This window comes from Suncus etruscus, chromosome 2 (genome assembly GCF_024139225.1).
Source record: "Suncus etruscus isolate mSunEtr1 chromosome 2, mSunEtr1.pri.cur, whole genome shotgun sequence".
NCBI lineage: Eukaryota > Metazoa > Chordata > Mammalia > Eulipotyphla > Soricidae > Suncus > Suncus etruscus.
In genome coordinates this window covers 67,822,614-67,840,591 of record NC_064849.1, presented here as the reverse complement: position 1 = coordinate 67,840,591, position 17,978 = coordinate 67,822,614, and the positions used below count along the sequence as shown (strand labels likewise).

Below are 17,978 nucleotides of genomic sequence, written 5' to 3'. Positions count from 1 at the left end.
AGGCTCCGAAATTGCTCCTGGCTGGCACGGGGGACCATATGGGACGCCGGGATTCGAACCGATGACCTCCTGCATGAAAGGCAAACACCTTACCTCCATGCTATCTCTCCGGCCCCCCCCCAGCCTATATTCTAACCCATTAACCTAGGGTATTTTTACTGCCTCCCAAGTCCCAAGTGTCTTTTGGTGCCTGCATTCTATACATTGTTTTATGATATCAGCACAACACTCTGTTAAAGAATCCCAGAACCTTGAGGAACAAAGAGAAGGTGATTGGAATGAGATTCCTGGAAGAGAAAGATGATGAGTCAGTCAGGAATGATAATTCCCAGGAATTTAAACTCTCTGGACTCACTATAACCACATGGAGATTTATAAGACTTTACATTTCAGTCCTCTGCCTCAGATCTATATGTGCAGAATTGGGGGGGGGGGGGCTCCCTAAAGTATTTAATTACTGTCTTAAATGATTTTTTTTGAAGATCAAATTTGAGACAGTTGTGCTTAAGTGGTAGATTCTGAAGGGCCCGTGAGGTTATTGTTAGAATACCCTCATACAGGTGAATAGAGCCTGGCCTATGGTGTAACACTCCTTTCTGATGTATATTCTGCTACATAAAGTGCTTGTTAAGATTAATGTACCTTTTTTGGTTAGGGTGGACGGCAGGCTACCTATGGCTGTGCTTAGGGGACCAGGCAGTTACCAGATATTGAACCCAAAGTTTCCATATTCAAAACATAGTTCTGGCTCTTTGAACTATCTCTTCAACCCTAAGATGAATATACTTTTGTCTTGTGTGTGTGTGTTTGCGTGTGTGAGGCTTACTCAAGGCTTACTTTTGGCTCTGTTAAGAGTAGATCTTGTAGGTCAGCTAGTTGCATGCAAGGCAAATGCCTTATTCATTGTACTATGCTTCTAACTCACTTAATTTATGATCATTATGAATTCATATTATCATTATGAATCATTTAGAAAATGTTTCTGGGAGGGGCTGGAGATATAGCATGGAGGTAGGGCTTTGCCTTGCATGCAGAAGGACGGTGGTTCGAATACTGGCATCCCTATGGTCCCCCAAGCCTGCCAGAGGTGATTTCTGAGTTTTGAGCTAGGAGTAACCCCTAAGCACTGCTGGGTATGACCCCCCAAAAAAATGTTTCTGGGAGGGGTATAAAGAGAATAGGGTGCTTTCCTTGCATTGTCCTCCACAGGTTCAATTCCTGGCTCCCAATATGCTCCTCTGAGCCCTTCCAAGGGTGGTTCGTGAGCACAGAGTCAGGACTAAGTGCTATGCAACTCTGTGTGTGGACCCTGAAAATTAAAAATAATGCTTTATATTAGCAGATGTGGGTTCAATCCCATTACTCCATATGCTGCCAGGGATAATCTGAGCACTTCTGTGTATAGCCTCTTCCTCTCCCAAAAGAAGTGTTCCTGGGAGGGCTGGAGCAGTGGCGCAAGTGGTAGGGCATATGCCTTGCAAGTGCTAGTGTAGGATGGACCGTGGTTCGATCCCCCATTGTCCCATATGGTAACCCAAGCCAGGAGCGATTTCTAAGTGCATAGCCAGGAGTAATCCCTGAGATTCATCCGGTGTGGCCCAAAAACCAAAAAAAAAAAAAAAAGTGCTTCTCTGGGAGAACAGGAAAGAGTACTTTTTTTTTTTTGGTTTCTGGGCCACATCTGGCAGCGCTCAGGGGTTACTCCTGGCTATCTGCTCAGAAATAGCTCCTGGCAGGCACGGGGGACCATATGGGACACCAGGATTCGAACCAACTACCTTTGGTCCTGGATCAGCTGCTTGCAAAGCAAAGGACGCTGTGCTATCTCTCCTGGCCCGAGATTATTTTTCTTATCTAAGGTACTTGCCTCGAATGTACTAACCCTGGTTTTATCTATAGCACTGCATATAATTTCCAAGTACTGCTAGGAGTAAACCCTGAGTTTTTCTGGGTATGACCCAAATGTGTTTCTAGAGAACTAAGATATGGTTTAAGGTAGAACACATGTTTCACATATGTAAAGCTTTGTGTTCAATCCCTTGGCACATAAATAAATAAATGAACACATAAAAAGGTGTTTTGAGGTTAGGGATAGGCTCAAAGGGCTAGTGTGCTTGGTTACTCAGCACTGACAGAAGCAACTACTCTGCCCCCTTGCAAAAAACTGGGAGTAATCCCTGAGGTGAGAGCCAAACTTCCCCCCAAAAACAAACAAACAAACAAACCAAAAACAAAGTAATGTTAACTCACAGTAGCTTTTACCCTTAAAATAATAACTAGGGGCCGGAGAGATAGCATGGAGGTAAGGCATTTGCCTTTCATGCAGGAGGTCATTGGTTCGAATCCCGGCGTCCCATATGGTCCCCCGTGCCTGCCAGGAGCAATTTCTGAGCCTGGAGCCAGGAATAACCCCTGAGGACTGCCGGGTGTGACCCCAAAAAAACCAATAATAATAATAATAACAATAATAATAATAATAATAATAATAATAATAATAATAATATAGTCACCTGGATGCCAAATTTCAAATTTTTTATTCAAAACTTCTCTTAGAACAATGTTCTTAGTATTCCTCTTTTTCAGGTTTGTGGAAAACTGGTTATTACATGACTATATTCTATAACGTGGAGTCATTTCTTCTATTTTGCACAGACTCAGACTCTACAAAGAATCGAATTTTAGTTAGTCCTTTGTGTCAAAGGTGATATGTCCTTTGATTATATGCTCTAATTTAACCCTTAAAACAACTGCAAAGGAAACTTTACATAACTCCCACCTTAGTTGTGCAGAGCCTCTCATTTGGCAATTGAGAAAATTGAGAACTTTGATTCTTTATTTCCTTTGGGGGCCTCAAGACTTAGTCCTGCCTCTGTGCTCAGGGATCATTCCTGATAAGGTTCCGGAGCTAAAACGGATGCTGGATAATAGAACCAGGTGGATCGCATGCAAAGCAAGAGCTGCTGTACTATCTCTTAAGTTCTGGAAACTGAGGCTTTGAGAGGCAAAGTAGTTCCTTTGCTCAAGATCTTCATAGTTGATAGGCTGGAGAAATGGTGCAAAGATCTACGCTGTTGCAGTACACTTTGCCAATGATCCTGGTTGGATACCTACATGTCATATATGGTCCCTTGAGCACAAGGATGATTGATCACTGAGCAGTTCCGTTCGGGGTATGCGAATGTTTAATGCGATTTTTTGCGTTTTTTTTTTCTTACTAATGCGATTTTTTATTGCGAATATTCGGTAAGCGAAATCCCTTATGCGGCCCTGCCTCACCCCGACTTTGCCTCCTGCGGTCCCCAGGTAAATTGAGTTTGAGACCCCTGCTAAACTTTCTGGCTGCAGGCGTGGGGAATGACTTTAACTTGTGAATAAAATGTGAAGAACTTTGAATAAATATCTACAATCATCCACGTATTCTTGTATTTACTTATATTTTTACCACACATTGTTCGTCTTGCTAGCACTGAGACAGTAAAAGAGTAAGGGAAAAGTGTCTTTTGTGAAACTTCACTGAATTAGAAGGTACTGGCATACAATCCTAGATCTGATTTCCTAGATGATTTCCGCCTGGCTCTTTCAGGTAGCAGTCACCTGGTGTTTTAAAGGCAAAGGCAGAGAGGGAATGAATATAGGAAAGTCATTCAAACTAAGGCTTGTTTTTGTGTTTTTATTTTTTCCCCCGGAGTTCATTCTGCCAAGGATAGCAGGAATTCAAACATTCATAGAAGGAAGAATAGAACTTATTTTTTTGTTTGTTTGTTTGCTTTCCTTCATAGCTCCATGTTACTCTGATTAAACAAAAGGAAAAACTGCACTTGTGACCTGGATAAGGTAGTGGAACAGGAAAGGGAGGTTGTGGGGGCAGGGTTTTGAGTCTTGCAGGCAGTGAAAGAAATCGGTGGGGGTAGGGCGGTGCGTCTGTTTTCAAGGGAAAATTATAGGAACCCTTTGCTAAGGTTCTGGGAATCTTGAAATTGCTCTTTAGAAATAAAAATCAACAAATCATGCAAGGAATGGGGATCAGAGAGGGTCAGTGAAGGAGAGTGGTCATGCAGGGGCATGACAAGGAAGGAAACAAAAAATGATTAATCAAGAGATGAGAAAGAGTTACAAAGGCAGTCTTTGGAGGAGAGGAGTAAATGGACTGAATTCTTGACAGAATGTAGGAAGCTGGTAATAAAAGCATGGTCAGAAATGTAAGGAGGAGACTTAAGACAAAGGGACCAGTATGGAGCTCAGCAGTAGAGCACTCACCTAAGTGTTAGTCCTGGGTTTCAATCTGGCACTGAAACAAGAATAAGAAAAGGAAGAGAAAAAAAGACACCCAAAGACTTGATGATCCCTATGGTAAGAGCCATAGGGATCATCTCCAAATCTCTCACTTTTCAGATAAGGAAACTAAGACCAAGGGAGGTTAAGTGCCTTTTCAAAGGTTCTGCAGAAACAGATTTTATCTCAGGAAATTGCCCTTTTCGTCTCATAGAACTGGAAAATAAAATGATCAAGAATGAGGAGGAATTCAAGAAATAGTAACTTTAATTTCCTTTAAGATCTTTAATTTCTCATCAAAATAAAAATTATATTAAAAATATCATGAAATGAAAAAAAAAGATCTTTAATTTCTCTAGCTGAGCTAGAATTCAACTTTTTTGTGATGACCATTCTAATTTTATGAATTAAATCCATTCTCATAACTTTATACCTTACATTATTTCACTTGGATGATAAATTCTTTCTCACTTCCCATAATTCCCAGGAAAGGGGTCCTTCAGCAACTAATTTCAGGAATTTTTTTGGAAGGTGTTTTCTGCCACATCAGTGATTCTCTGGGCATACTCTTGGCTATATGCTCAGGGATCACTCCTAGCAGTGCTCATGGGACCATATGGGATGTTGGGGATTGAACCCAGGTTGACCGTGTGCAAGACAAGCACTTTAACTACTATACTATTGTTCTGATCCCCATCAAGAAAATTCTTGAAAAGTAGTTGGAGTTCCTGTGTTGGATTATAAGCATGACTTTTGACTCCTGTTACCTCTGAAAGGTAAAGAGCAGTAACAAAAAGTAAAGAAAACTCCTTGATAATGTCAGATTAATTTCTGATTTTAAGTACAAATTCACAAAATAATTTTTGAGAACCTTCTGTGTACTCAGAGGAAAAACAAAACAAAACAAAACAAAAACACTGTAGGGGCTGAAGCAAGTATGGCCTTGCCTTGCACAGAGCCAACCTGGGTTACATCCCCAGCATCCCCTATGGTCTCCAAGCACCACCAGGAGTATTTGCAGAATGCAGAGGCAGGAATAGCTCCTGAATACCACTGGGTATGGACCAGATAGTTTCTTTTCTAAACTAAGAGTCACATATAGGGTCTCTCCTTTCAGCCGTGTCCCAGCTATTGCTTGGCTTGTCCTGAACGGGTCGATACGGTTTGAACTCTGCTGACAGTACGTCCTCTGAATAGAGTCTGTCCGAGAAGTAAACCCGTCGGATCCGGCAGTTTGCATGGATCTGCACCCAAAAGGTCTCAATGTAATTCATGCCATAAGCCCGCCGGGTGAAATCTGACAGGTTGAACTGAATCTGGTTCCAGCCATCATCCAGCCGCATGGGCATGGTGCAGATGAAGGGCTTGAAGCGAGTGGTGCTCTGGTAGTTACTGGCCCGAAATCGCCGGCGCACATTCTTGTCATCCAGCACCTGCAGAGCACAGAGAAGAGTCTCCTTGATTCCATCTGTATTGCAAAGGTAAAATATTTTTTCAGGTTTTTAATGATTATGACAAGAAAGGGAAGTTTAATCCCCAATGTCTTCTTTGGGTCTGCAGGACATGTGATATATGTGGTACTGACATTTGTCCCTTCAATCTCTAAGATCAAGGACTGGCTATCTCTTATTTATTTGGTTTTGAGCCACTCTTTTATATTTGTCTCAAGGATCATTCTGGTTATACTCGGAACTATATGTGGTGCTTGGGAGGGAATGTGGGTTGGTCATATGTAAGGCAAGTTTCTAACCCTATGTGCTATATCTCCACCCCCAAAGACAGAATTCTTTTTTTTTTTTTTTTAATAATTTCTTTATTTAAGCACCATGTTTACAAGATGTTCGTAACTGGGTTTCAGCCATAAAATGCACACCTCCTTTCACCAGTGCAACTTTACTGCTACCATCATCCCCCCATTTCATACCTTTCCCGACCCCTTCCAAAGACAGAATTCTTGAGAACTAGAAGGAGCGGAGGATTCCATAAGCAAGCTATGAGTTCAAAGGGCTGGATAGGATAGTTAATGAGAAAGGGGTTAAGAACTAGCTAAGGGCTGAGAGATAGTACATAAGGTAAGGTACTTGGTTTGTATGTGTTTTGTGCTCACCCCAGTTGAAAACTCTGGTTCTAAATATGGTCCCCTAAACATGACTTAAAGTCATTCCTGAGCAGAAAGCCAGAGAGAGCCCCACTGAGCACTGCTAGGTATGACCACCCCACTCTAAGAAAAAAAGTACTTGAAGGATAGCCTGGGAGATGACTCAGAGGGCAAAAACTCATGCTTTGCTTTGGATACCTTAGTTTCCATCCCCTCAATCCCCTGTCCTGAACTGAATCCTGAACTCAAAGATGACACCCATCCCACTCCCAAGAAGACTAGTCCTTGTTGTGGAGCTGAGATATAGTACATTGGGTAGGGTGCTTGCCATGCATGAAGTTAACCTGGCATCAATCCCTGGCATGACATATGGTTCCCTGAGCCTCTCCAGGAGTCATCCCTGAGCATAATCAAGAGTAAGACCTGTGGGGCTGGAGAGATAGCATGGAGGTAAAGCGTTTGCCTTTCATGCAAGAGGTCATCGGTTCGAATCCCAGCGTCCCATATGGTCCCCTGTGCCTGCCAGGAGCAATTTCTGAGCATGGAGCCAGGAGTAACCCCTGAGCACTGCCGGGTGTGACCCAAAAACCACAAAAAAAAAATAAATAAATAAAAAAAAATAAAAAAAAATAAAAAAAAAAAAGAGTAAGACTTGAGGCCAGAGTGGTGGTGCAAGCAGTAAGGCATCTGCTTTGTCCGGGCTAGCCTAGGTTGGACCGCAGTTAGATCCCCCGGCGTCTCGTCTCATATGGTCCCCCAAGTCAGGAGTGATTTCTGAGCACATAGCCAGGAGTAACCCCTGGAAGAGAACTCAAATGACTGGAGTGAATGTTGGCATACAGGATTGACTTGGGTTCTGAGCATTCAAGCACCCCTGGGGGTGGATCAAAACAAATGAAGAAGTGGAAGAATTTATGTGAATATTGACTTTATTAGATATGTGAATGAATTTGAAGAAAATGGTAACTATATTTAATATGAATGTTAGAGGCCAGAGAATGAAAGTTCAATAGTCTGGAGTGCATATTGGAGGTCTGGGTTAAATCTACAGCTTCATATGTCCCCCTCCCCCACCATGCCACCAGGAATTACCCTTGAGTAGAGCTGGGAGTAGCTCTTGACTATACTGCTGGCAAGGCCCAAGATCCAGAAGAAATAAATATTTAAATAGTAAAATATATTATATAGGATAGGAATATATATGTGTATATATATATATGTGTAAGTGTGAATATATAGGATAGCTCAATTCTAGATCTGCTCACACCTCAACAAATAAATATATATAAAAAGTAAAAATAAAGGGCCAGGCAAATAGCACAGTGGTAGGGCTTTTGCCTTGCATATAGCTGACCCAGGACAAATGGTGGATCGAATCCCTGCATCCCATATGGTCCTCCGAGCCTTCCAGGAGTGATTTCTGAGTGCAGAACCAGGAGTAATCCCTGAGCACCGCCGAGTGTGACCCCCCAAAAAAAAGTAAAAATAAGGGGGCCAGCGCAATAGCACAGTAGTAGGGAGTTGGTCTTGCATATAGCAAACTTCAGACTGACTCTGGTTTGATTCCCAACATCCCATATGGCCCACCAAGCCTGCCACGAGTGATTTCTGAGTGCAAGGCCATGAGTAACCTCTAAGTGCTGCTGGTGTGACCCAAAAACATGCAAAAAAAAAAAAAGTAAAAATAAGGGCTGGAAAGATAGTATAGGAGTAGAGCACTTGCCTTGGATGCGGTTAATTTGGGTTCAAGTCCCATCATACCACGTGGTCCTGCATGCATCTCCAGGAAAACCCCTAAATATCATCTGGTATAGTCCTCCAAAGAATAAGGGATCAGGGGCCAGAGAGATTATACAGAGGCGTGAATAAACCCACATGCTGTAATCCAACGAGGAAAGGTTAAACTGGCCTGGAGTTAGGCTGTTGCTGGAAATAATCCAAACTAGGCTGAAGAGAGATGAAACACAGGTAAGGGGATCTTTCCACCACATGGAGCAAGAGAGAGAGGCTGGTAGAACCACAGTACTTATTGGGAAGATAGGACCATACCTAAGGGTGTGTGTGTATGTGTGTGTGTGTGTGTGTGTGTGTGTGTGTTTGTGTGTGTGTGTGTGTGTGTGTGTGTGCGTGCGCGTGTGGTGGGGGGTATTTTCAAAAAATTGGGTACAATCTGATATAAAAGAGAGGGCAAAGAGAGATTTATTAGTTTCCAACATTCCCAATTTTATATTGTAAAACAACCCTCTCTTCCTGCATACATAATTTCACTTCCTCCTTCCTTCCCTCCCTCTCTCCCTCCTTCCTTTTCTCCCTATTACCTTTCCTCCCTCTCTTCCTCCTTCCTTCCTTCCTTCCTTCCTTCCTTCCTTCCTTCCTTCCTTCCTTCCTTCCTTCCTTCCTTCCTTCCTTCCTTCCTTCCTTCCTTCCTTCCTTCCTTCCTTCCTTCCTTCCTTCCTTTTTGGGGGGAAGACAAACCTGGGGAAAGAGAAATGGAACCGGGCAGAGTTGGAATCCAGGTTTCCTTCATGCGGAGCATGTTCTCCAGTTCTTTGAGTTATATCTCCAGCTGGCCTTCTCTCTTTGTGACCAGTTGGGCATTGCACTGTGCCAATATTGATGTCATCTGTTATCTAAATGAATATCTCTAATGGCTCATGAACTTTCTAGACTAAAGATCTGTGCTCTATCTGTAAGAAAATGTTGACACTTAATATTTCTCCACCCAGGAAGAAAAAGGGAATAGTGTGTCAGGACTGGGAAAGAAGCTCAAAGAGCTTGAGTGCAATCTTTGCATGCGAGAGACCCATATTCATTCCACAGTATCACATGGTCTTCCAAGTATTACCAGCAACAACCCTTAAATAATGTCATAGGAATAGTTGTATGTGGTTTAGAACCAAAAAAATGTTTATTTTTATTGTCCATTTTATATGGGAACAGTCAAAATTACAGTTTTTGATTTTTTTGTCCCTCACTATCTTAAATAATTCTTCTTCTTCTTCTTCTTCTTCTTCTTCTTCTTCTTCTTCTTCTTCTTCTTCTTCTTCTTCTTCTTCTTCTTCTTCTTCTTTTTTCTTCTTCTTCTTTCTTCTCCTCCTTCTCCTCCTCCTCCTCCTCTTCCTCCTTCTTCTCCTCCTCCTCTTCCTCATCCTCCTCCTCCTCCTCCTCCTTCTCCTCCTCCTCTTCCTCCTCCTCCTCCTACCTCCTACTTTCCTCCTCCTCCTCCTTCTCCTCCTCCTCCTCCTCCTCCTCCTTCTTCTTTTATTTTTTTCTGTTTTTTTGTTTTGCTTTTTTTTTTGGGCCACACCCAACAGTGCTCAGGGGTCACTCCTGGCTGTCTGCTCAGAAATAGCTCCTGACAGGCACGGGGGACCATATGAAACACCGGGATTCGAACCAACCACCTTTGGTCCTGGATCGGATGTTTGCAAGGCAAACACCGCTGTGCTATTTCTCCGGGCCCCCTCCTTCTTCTAAATAATATCTTAGCACAGTGGTAGGTGTTTGCTTTGCATATGGCCAACCCGGGAAAGACCTGGGGTTCAATCTCCAGCATCTTATATAGTCCCCCAAGCCCTCCAGGAGCAATTTCTGAGTGCAGAGCTAGGAGTAACCCCTGAGCATGACCCAAAATCTCAAAATCTCAAAATAAATAAATAAATAAATAAATAAAAATCTTTATTTAGGCATCATGATTACAACTTGTTTGTAGTTGGGTTTTAGTTATTAAAAAGAAACCCCCCTTCACTAGTGCAACCTTCCCACCACCAATGCCCTCCATCTTCCTCCTCTCCCACCCCCTGCCTGTCTTTGAGACACACATTCTATTTTTTGTGTGTGTGTGGGTCACACCCGGCAGTGCTCAGGAGTTACTCCTGGCTCTATGCTCAGAAATCACTCCTGGCAGACTCGGGGGACCATATGGGATGCAGGGATTCGAACCACCAACCTTCTGCACACAAGGCAAAAATGCCTTACCTCCATGCTATCTCTCCGGCCCATGCATTCTATTTCTCTCACTTACTACCATTGTCATGATAGTTGTTAGTGTAGTTATTTCTATAACTGCACTTAACACTCTTTGGGGGTAAGCTTCATATTGTGGGTTGGTCCTTCTAGTCCTTATCTCTATTGTCTCTGGGCATTATTTGGTCTTTATGTACTTTTTGGATATTACTATTTTTTTGGTTTTTGGGCCACACCCGGCAGCGCTCAGGGGTTACTCCTGACTCTATGCTCAGAATTTGCCCCTGGCAGGCACAGGGGACCATATGGGATGCCGGGATTTGAATCACCGTCCTTCCGCATGAAAGGCAAATGCCTTACCTTCATGCTATCTCTCCAGCCCTGGATATTACTTTTCATCTTTTTTTTTTTTTTTTTTTTAGGTCACATCCGGCAGTGCTCAGGGTTTACTCCTGGCTCAATGCTCAGAAATTGCTTCTGGCAGGCTCAGGGGACCATATGGAACGCCGAGATACAAACAACTGTCCTTCTGCATGCAAGACAAACACCCCACCTTCATGCTATCTCTTTGGCCCCTGAATATTACTTTTTGCTCAGGGAATGTTTTATTCTGATGAATTGTCCTTTTTTTGCTCAAGGGTTTCTCCTGGCATTTGCATTCAGGAAGGATCACTTCTGAAAAGTTTAGGAGATTCTTTGGGATACTGGGATAAAATTCAGGTGGGCCACATGCAAGTAGCCCTACCTACTATACTATTGCTCCAACCAGTGGTCTTCAAACTATGGTCCGTGGGCCACATACTGTATTTGTTCCTGTTTTGTTTCTTCACTTCAAAATAAGTTATATGCAGTGTGCTAGGAATTTGTTCATAGTTTTTGTTTTTACTATAGTCTGGCCCTCCAACGGTCTGAGGGACAGTGAACTGGCCCCCTATTTAAAAAGTTTAGGGGCTGGGAATGTGGCGTTAGAGGTAAGGTGCTTGCCTTGCAAGTGCTACCTTAGGATGGACCGCGGTTTGATCCCCCGGCGTCCCATATGGTCCCCCCAAGCCAGGAGCGACTTCTGAGCACATAGCCAGAAGTAACCCCTGAGCATCAAACGGGTGTGGCCCAAAAACCAAAAAAAAAAAAAAAGTTTGAGGACCACTAGAGTTCAGACCCTTTGATGCATTGTTGATCTAACTCACCACTCTGTGAAAGCAACGGGAGAGGGCCCGGAGAGATAGCACAGCGGTGCTTGCCTTGCAAGCAGCTGATCCAGGACCTAAGGTGGTTGGTTCGAATCCCGGTGTCCCATATGGTCCCCCATGCCTGCAGGAGCTATTTCTGAGCAGACAGTCAGGAGTAACCCCTGAGCAATGCCGGGTGTGGCCCAAAAACCAAAAAAAAAAAAAAAAAAAAAAAAAAAGAAAGCAACGGGAGAGTTAGGGACATAAAAGGTTGCTAATAAGAAAACTAAGAGGCAGGACTTCTTTATAAGAAACCCACTTTAGGGGCCGGGCGGTGGTGCTAAAGGTAAGGTGCCTGCCTTACCTGCGCTAGCCTAGGACGGACCGCGGTTCGATCCCCCGGCGTCCCATATGGTCCCCCAAGCCAGGAGCGACTTCTGAGCGCATAGCCAGGAGTAACCCCTGAGCGTCACCGGGTGTGGCCCAAAAACCAAAAAAAAAAAGAAACCCACTTTATAAACTGGGCAGAGAGGAATGGATCATAAATCATGTTATAATTCAGAACAGAACAGAAAGACCCAGGCAGATTACCTATGCAGGGAGACAGGGTCACCAAAACATATAGAGCCATTGATACAAATAGAACTTAAAACATTCCTAACACTATATGGGTCCCTTCTACATATTACTCATGTAGGGTGAATTGTGAAGTAACCAAAAGAAAACTTCCATTCTAATGCCCTTCTAATATTGGTCTCACCATTTGCTATGATTGCCAGAAAAACTCCAATAAAAGTGCTCTGAACTCCTAATATGAACTATAGTTTCAGGCCATTTTGTCTAGCAGTGTTTGTTTAGACATTAAATAATTAAATTTCCTTGCTCTTTTCACCTAATGATACTTTAGGTGAGCTTGATTAAATAAACTCTGTTCCAATTTGTTTTTGAGCACAAGTAGCTTACTCCTGGCTCTGCACTCAGGGATCATTCCTCATGGGGTTCAGGGAACCATATGAATACAGGGAAAAAAACCTGGATTGGTCAGATGTTAAGGCGAGCACCCTACATACATTCTGTACTATCTTTCCAGTCCCAAACCAAAATGTTTTTATTCTTCTTTTCTGTCTCACAACAATTTATTGAGAACTTTGATGATGAACAGAAGGTGCCCCTTCAGCCAGAGTTTTCTATTTTGGATCTCAGTTTTACCATGATTTTTAATGTAGTGTAGTCAGGCAATTGATGATGCACTGGAACAGGAGGAGACTTTAAATTGCATCATAGTATTCTTGGAGCCAAAGTTTCACTCATCACTTATGTTTTATTTCTTTCTTTCTTTCTTTTTTTTTTTTTTGTGGTTTTTGGGTCACACCGGGCAGTGCTCAGAGGTTATTCCTGGCTCCAGGCTCAGAAATTGCTCCTGGCAGGCACGGGGGACCATATGGGGCGCCGGGATTCAAACCGATGACCTCCTGCATGAAAGGCAAACGCCTTACCTCCATGCTATCTCTCCGGCCCCTGTTTTATTTATTTCTTTTAAATATGGAACGCTTCATGAATTTCTTTGTCATCCTTGCGCAGGGGCCATGCTAATCTTCTCTGTATCATTTCAATTTTAGTATATGTGCTAATCTTCTCTGTATTGTTTCATTTTTCGTATATGTGCTCGAAGCGAGCACTGTCTTTTTTTGTTTGTTTGTTTTGTTTTGTTTTGTTTTTTTCATGGGAGTGTTTAGGGCCACACATGGTAGAGCTCAGGAGCTATTCCTGGCTCTGTGCTCAGAGTTGGGGAACTGTATATGGTACCAGGATTGAATCAGGATGGACTATGTTCAAGGGAAATGCCTTACCTACTGTAGTATCTCTCTAGTCCCTAACTGCATGTTCTTTCTGCCCTCTAGTTGCTTACATTAAAAGTCCACTTAACAAACAGAATTCACATGAACTAAATTTCTGTTTTGTTTTATTTTGGGGCCACATCTGGCAGCACTTAAGGGTTATTCCTGGTTCTGTGCCATATGGGATATCGGGAATTGAACCCGGATTAGCTGTGTGCAGGGCAAATGCCCTCCCCACTGTGCTATCACTCCAGCAACTGAACTATCTTTTAAGTTTTATTGGGTAGGATTCTAGTCAGACTTTTTTGCTTCTCAATCAAATCACCTTGGGAAAATTTTATTTATTTCTCTATATCTGTTTTCTCATTTGCAATGATGAGATTGTCAGGCCATTTTCTTTCATTTCTCTTTTCAGAGCTAGTATATTCTTGTATATATGATGTATAGATGTATAGATGACCTATCAAGGAGTGACAGGATGGCATTGAGGTCTCCCACTATTATTGTGTTACTATTGATGTTTTCTTTCAGATTTGTCAACAATTTTATTAAATGTTTGTTAGTCCCTCATTGGGTGCATATATGTTTAGGAATGTAATTTCTTCCTGTTGCACATATCTCTTCAGTATTACAAAATGTCCATCTTTGTCCCTTATAATATTTCTAAGTCTAAAGTTTGTGTCAACTGATATTAATATAACCACTCCAGTTTTGTTTTGTTTGTTTGTTTGTTTTTTGGGTTTTGGTTTTTGGGCCACATGGTGGTGCTCAGGTTACTACTGGCTCTGCGCTCAGAAATTACTACTGGCAGGCACAGGGGACCATATGGGATGCCGGTATTCAAACAACCATCTATTCTGAATTGGCTGCTTGCAAGTCAAATGCCCTATTGTTGTGCTATCTTTCTGGCCCCAACTCCAGCTTTTTTTTTTTTTTTTTTTTTTTGGTTTTTGGGCCACACTCGGTGGTGCTCAGGGATTACTCCTGGCTGTCTGCTCAAAAATAGCTCCTGGCAGGCACGGGGGGGGGGGGGGGGGAACACACACACCATATGGGACACTGGGATTCGAACCAACCACCTTTGGTCCTGGATCGGCTGCTTGCAAGGCAAACGCCGCTGTGCTATCTCTCTGGGCCCAACTCCAGCTTTATTAAAGCGAGTAGTTTGCTTGAATGATTGCCCTCCAACCTTTGATTTTGAGTCTATGTTTGTTCTGACTATTCAGAAGTGATTCTTGTAGGCAACAGAATGTTGGATTCAGCCTTTTGATCCATCTTGCCACTCTGTCGCTTAACTTGTGCATTTAGTTCATTGACGTGAGAGAGATAATTGTCATGGGATTTAGTGTCACCTTTATATAGGAGTTTTGTGTGTCTGTTGGTCTGTCTTGTCTTAAAGTAGACCTTTTAATTTTTCTTTTAAGGCTGGCGTTGAGTCTGTAGTTTCTGAGCTGTTGTTTATCCATTAAACTATGTATACTTCCTTCAAACCTGAACATGAGTCTGACTGGGTGCATTATTCTAGGCAAAACATTAATTTCATTGAGTTTTGTCACTATATCCCACCATTGCCTTCTAGTCTTGCGGGTTTCTTGTGACAGGTCTGCTGTAAATCTTAAGCATGCTCCTTTGAAAGTAATTTCCCTTTTTGATCTTGCTGCTTTCAGTATTTTATCCCTTTCTGTGAGATTTGTCATTGTGACTAGGATTTGTCTTGGGGTGCTTTTCTTCGTGTTTCTTTTAGCTGTTAATCTGCGGGCATGCAGGATTTGGTTGCATGCAGTCTTTAGTTCTCTTCAATGATGTTTCTCTTCAATGATGTTCTTCACTGTTGTTCCTGGGGATTTTCTTCCTAGGGTTCTGGAACTCTGTTGGAGAGGCTTTCCATTGAGGTTTTCATTTCATCTATCAAGTTTTTCAGTCCCGTTATTTCAGTTTGAAGTCTTCTCATTTCCATCTTAATATTCTCTTGATTCCTATTTGTGATTCGTTTAGCTTGATCAAAGCTTTCTTTGATTTCCACTAGGATCCTTCATATTTCTTCTCTAAACTCCTTATTCGAGAGGCTAAATAGGTAACTGGTACTTTTCAGGTCATCAGAGCTATCATCTTCATTCTCTATGCATTGCGTTGGCCTGCATTGTTTCCCCATTGCCATGTTTGTAGTGTGGTGTTTTCTACATGTTATGCTAAAGTTCATTGGCTAGGAGATGTGTGCAGCTGCGATGAAAAGCTGAGTTCACTTCTGAAGAAGGGCCCTCTGGGGATGATCTGTGTGAGGTGGTACAAGGTCTAGCACACAGCAGAGCAGAGAAGAGGCAGCCTACAATGTCTGCCATGTGCCAAAGCATACAGCAGGCTCTGTCCTTCATGAGCAGGGACAATTCACCTCTGGAAAAGTGCCCTCAGGGGAGGATCTGGGCAGGGTGGTTAAAGGTACAGCACACAGCAGAGAAGAGAAGAAGCTGCTTACAATGTCTGCCATGTGCCAACGCACACAGCAGGAATCAGCTAAAATGTGTTTTATCTGTATGGATCTTACTATTTTGTTCTAAGCCCCATGCAAACAGGCAAACAGAAAACAAATTGTATTTAACTTTAAAGGTTTGATATTTGCTTGTACAATCTTGGCTGGAGACATAGCACAGTGGTAGTGTCTGTCTTGCAAGCAGCCAATCCAGGACAGACAGTGGTTCGAATCCTCACATCCCATATGGTCTCCCGTGCCTGCTAGGAGAGATTTCTGAGCACAGAATCAAGAGTAACTCCTGAGCGCTGCAAGCTGTGATCCAACCCCCCAATATATTAGTTTATACAATAATGGGGAAATGCATAATGTTGTTAGTTTTAACAGTTCTCAGCTATCAAATGTTTCCCAATTGTTATGGTGTTTTATTGTGTATTTTATGTTGTAACTTATTTTCAAACTGTATTATCTGCAGAAATATTCTTGTAATTTTGTTTAGAGAAGTTTATGGAAAGAATCACGGGTGTTCTAGACTTATTAATAATGCTTGGTGTAATAATGCTAAGAATTTTCAAACTATAAGTGTATCTGCAGAAAAGTTCTAATGTTTATGCTCAGAGAAGTCTAGGAAAAAGTTTTGTGATATTTATAAGATGTGGAAAAGGCTGATTGTTTTGAGATGAATTGTATTCAATTTAAACTTTGATGCTTTAAATTCTGATATGGAGTTCTCATCTGTGGCAGAGAACAGGAGAAGAAAAATTTGGTAACTTATTTTGTTTTGTTTAAAACAGAAAAGGTAGATATGAAACGCTTCCCCCAACACTCTTTTACTTAAGCTTTCTTTTGAGATGTTAATCCCACCTGGATAATCAGACCCACCTACACCTGGGATGGGGCAAGCTGTTTTAAATAAAAAATAAAAAAGGTCTGGCTGGGGAGAGGTGAGGAGAAGCAGCAAAAGGACAAAAGAAAGGGCGAGTGCTCCCCCTACGCACGGCACCCCAAGCTTCTTTAGCTAGGTAATGGTGGAGAAATAATTCACAAGCTATCAGTTAAGATATTCATTGGAGTCAGCTTGTTTTATTTCTCACAGCTTTCTCTCTGCAATGAGTCTTTCCTCCTGTGAATGAGGGAGAGGGAGGAGGTATAATATATAGGAGGGGCTATATACCATATAGACATCACCCCAGATTTTTTTTTGGGGGGGCACACCTGACAGTGCTCAGGGTTACTCCTAGTTTTGTGATCAGAAATTGCTCCTGGAAGGCTCTGGAGACCATATGGGATGCCGTGAATCAAACCCTGGTCCGTCCTGGGCCGGCCACGTGCAAGGCAAACACCCTACCACTGTGCTTTCTCTCCAGGCCCTCACCCCAGTTTTTTTTTTTTTAAAGAATTGCTTGCTTGAATGACTGTTCTCCAACCTTTGACTTTGAATCTATGTTTGCTCTGACCATTAAGATGCATTTCTTTTAAGTAGCAGAATGTTGGATTCAACTTTTATTTGTTTGTTTGTTTGTTTTTGGGTCACACCCAGTGACGCTCAGGGGTTACTCCTGGCTATTCGCTCAGAAATTGCTCCTAGCTTGGGGGACCAAATAGGTTGCAGGGGATTGAACTGATGCCTGTTCTGGTCAGCTGCGTGCAAGACACTCTACCACTGTGCTATGGCTCCAGCCCCTGGGTTCAACTTTTTTTTTTTTTTTTCTTTTTGGGCCAAACCCGGTGATGTCCAGGAACTCCTGGCTATATGCTCAGAAATCGCTCCTTGCCTGGGGGATCGAGGGATCAAACTATGGTCTCTGTGTGCAAGGCAAATGCTCTACCACCCTACTGCTTGCGCCACCACTCTGGCCCCTGTAATCCCCCCCCCCCCCACTTTTTTTGTTTTTTTGGACCACACCTAGTGACGCTCAGGGGTTACTCCTGGCTATGCACTCAGAAATCGCTCCTGATTTGGGGGACTATACGGGGTGCTGGGTGATCAAATTGCAATCCGTCCTAGGCTAGCGTGGGCAAGGCAGATGCCTTACCACTTGCGACACTTATCTGGCCCCTGAAATTTCCCTTTTTGATCTTGCTGCCATCACTATTCTATCCCTATATGTAGTATTAGTCATTGTGACTAGGATGTGCCTTGGCGAGTCTCTCTGCAGTGATGTCTT

The 17,978-nt window shown here is 42.7% G+C and overlaps 1 protein-coding gene and 1 non-coding gene across 2 annotated transcripts; both read right to left on the bottom strand.

Moving 5' to 3' along the window:
* Nucleotides 1–1,718: 1,718 nt before the first annotated feature.
* On the bottom strand, nt 1,719–10,569 carry LOC126001456 (cilia- and flagella-associated protein 20-like; the record flags this gene model as incomplete). The annotated part of the gene is made up of 4 exons (XM_049768726.1): nt 1,719–1,729; nt 5,402–5,708; nt 5,744–5,891; nt 10,514–10,569. Coding segments are annotated over 4 exons (522 nt in total), but the record flags the coding sequence as incomplete, so codon positions are not given.
* A 2,472-nt stretch (nt 10,570–13,041) lies between these two features.
* Nucleotides 13,042–13,143, bottom strand: LOC126002196 (U6 spliceosomal RNA). The gene has a single exon (XR_007492964.1). It is a non-coding gene; the product is annotated as a U6 spliceosomal RNA (small nuclear RNA).
* Between the last annotated feature and the right edge of the window lie 4,835 nt (nt 13,144–17,978).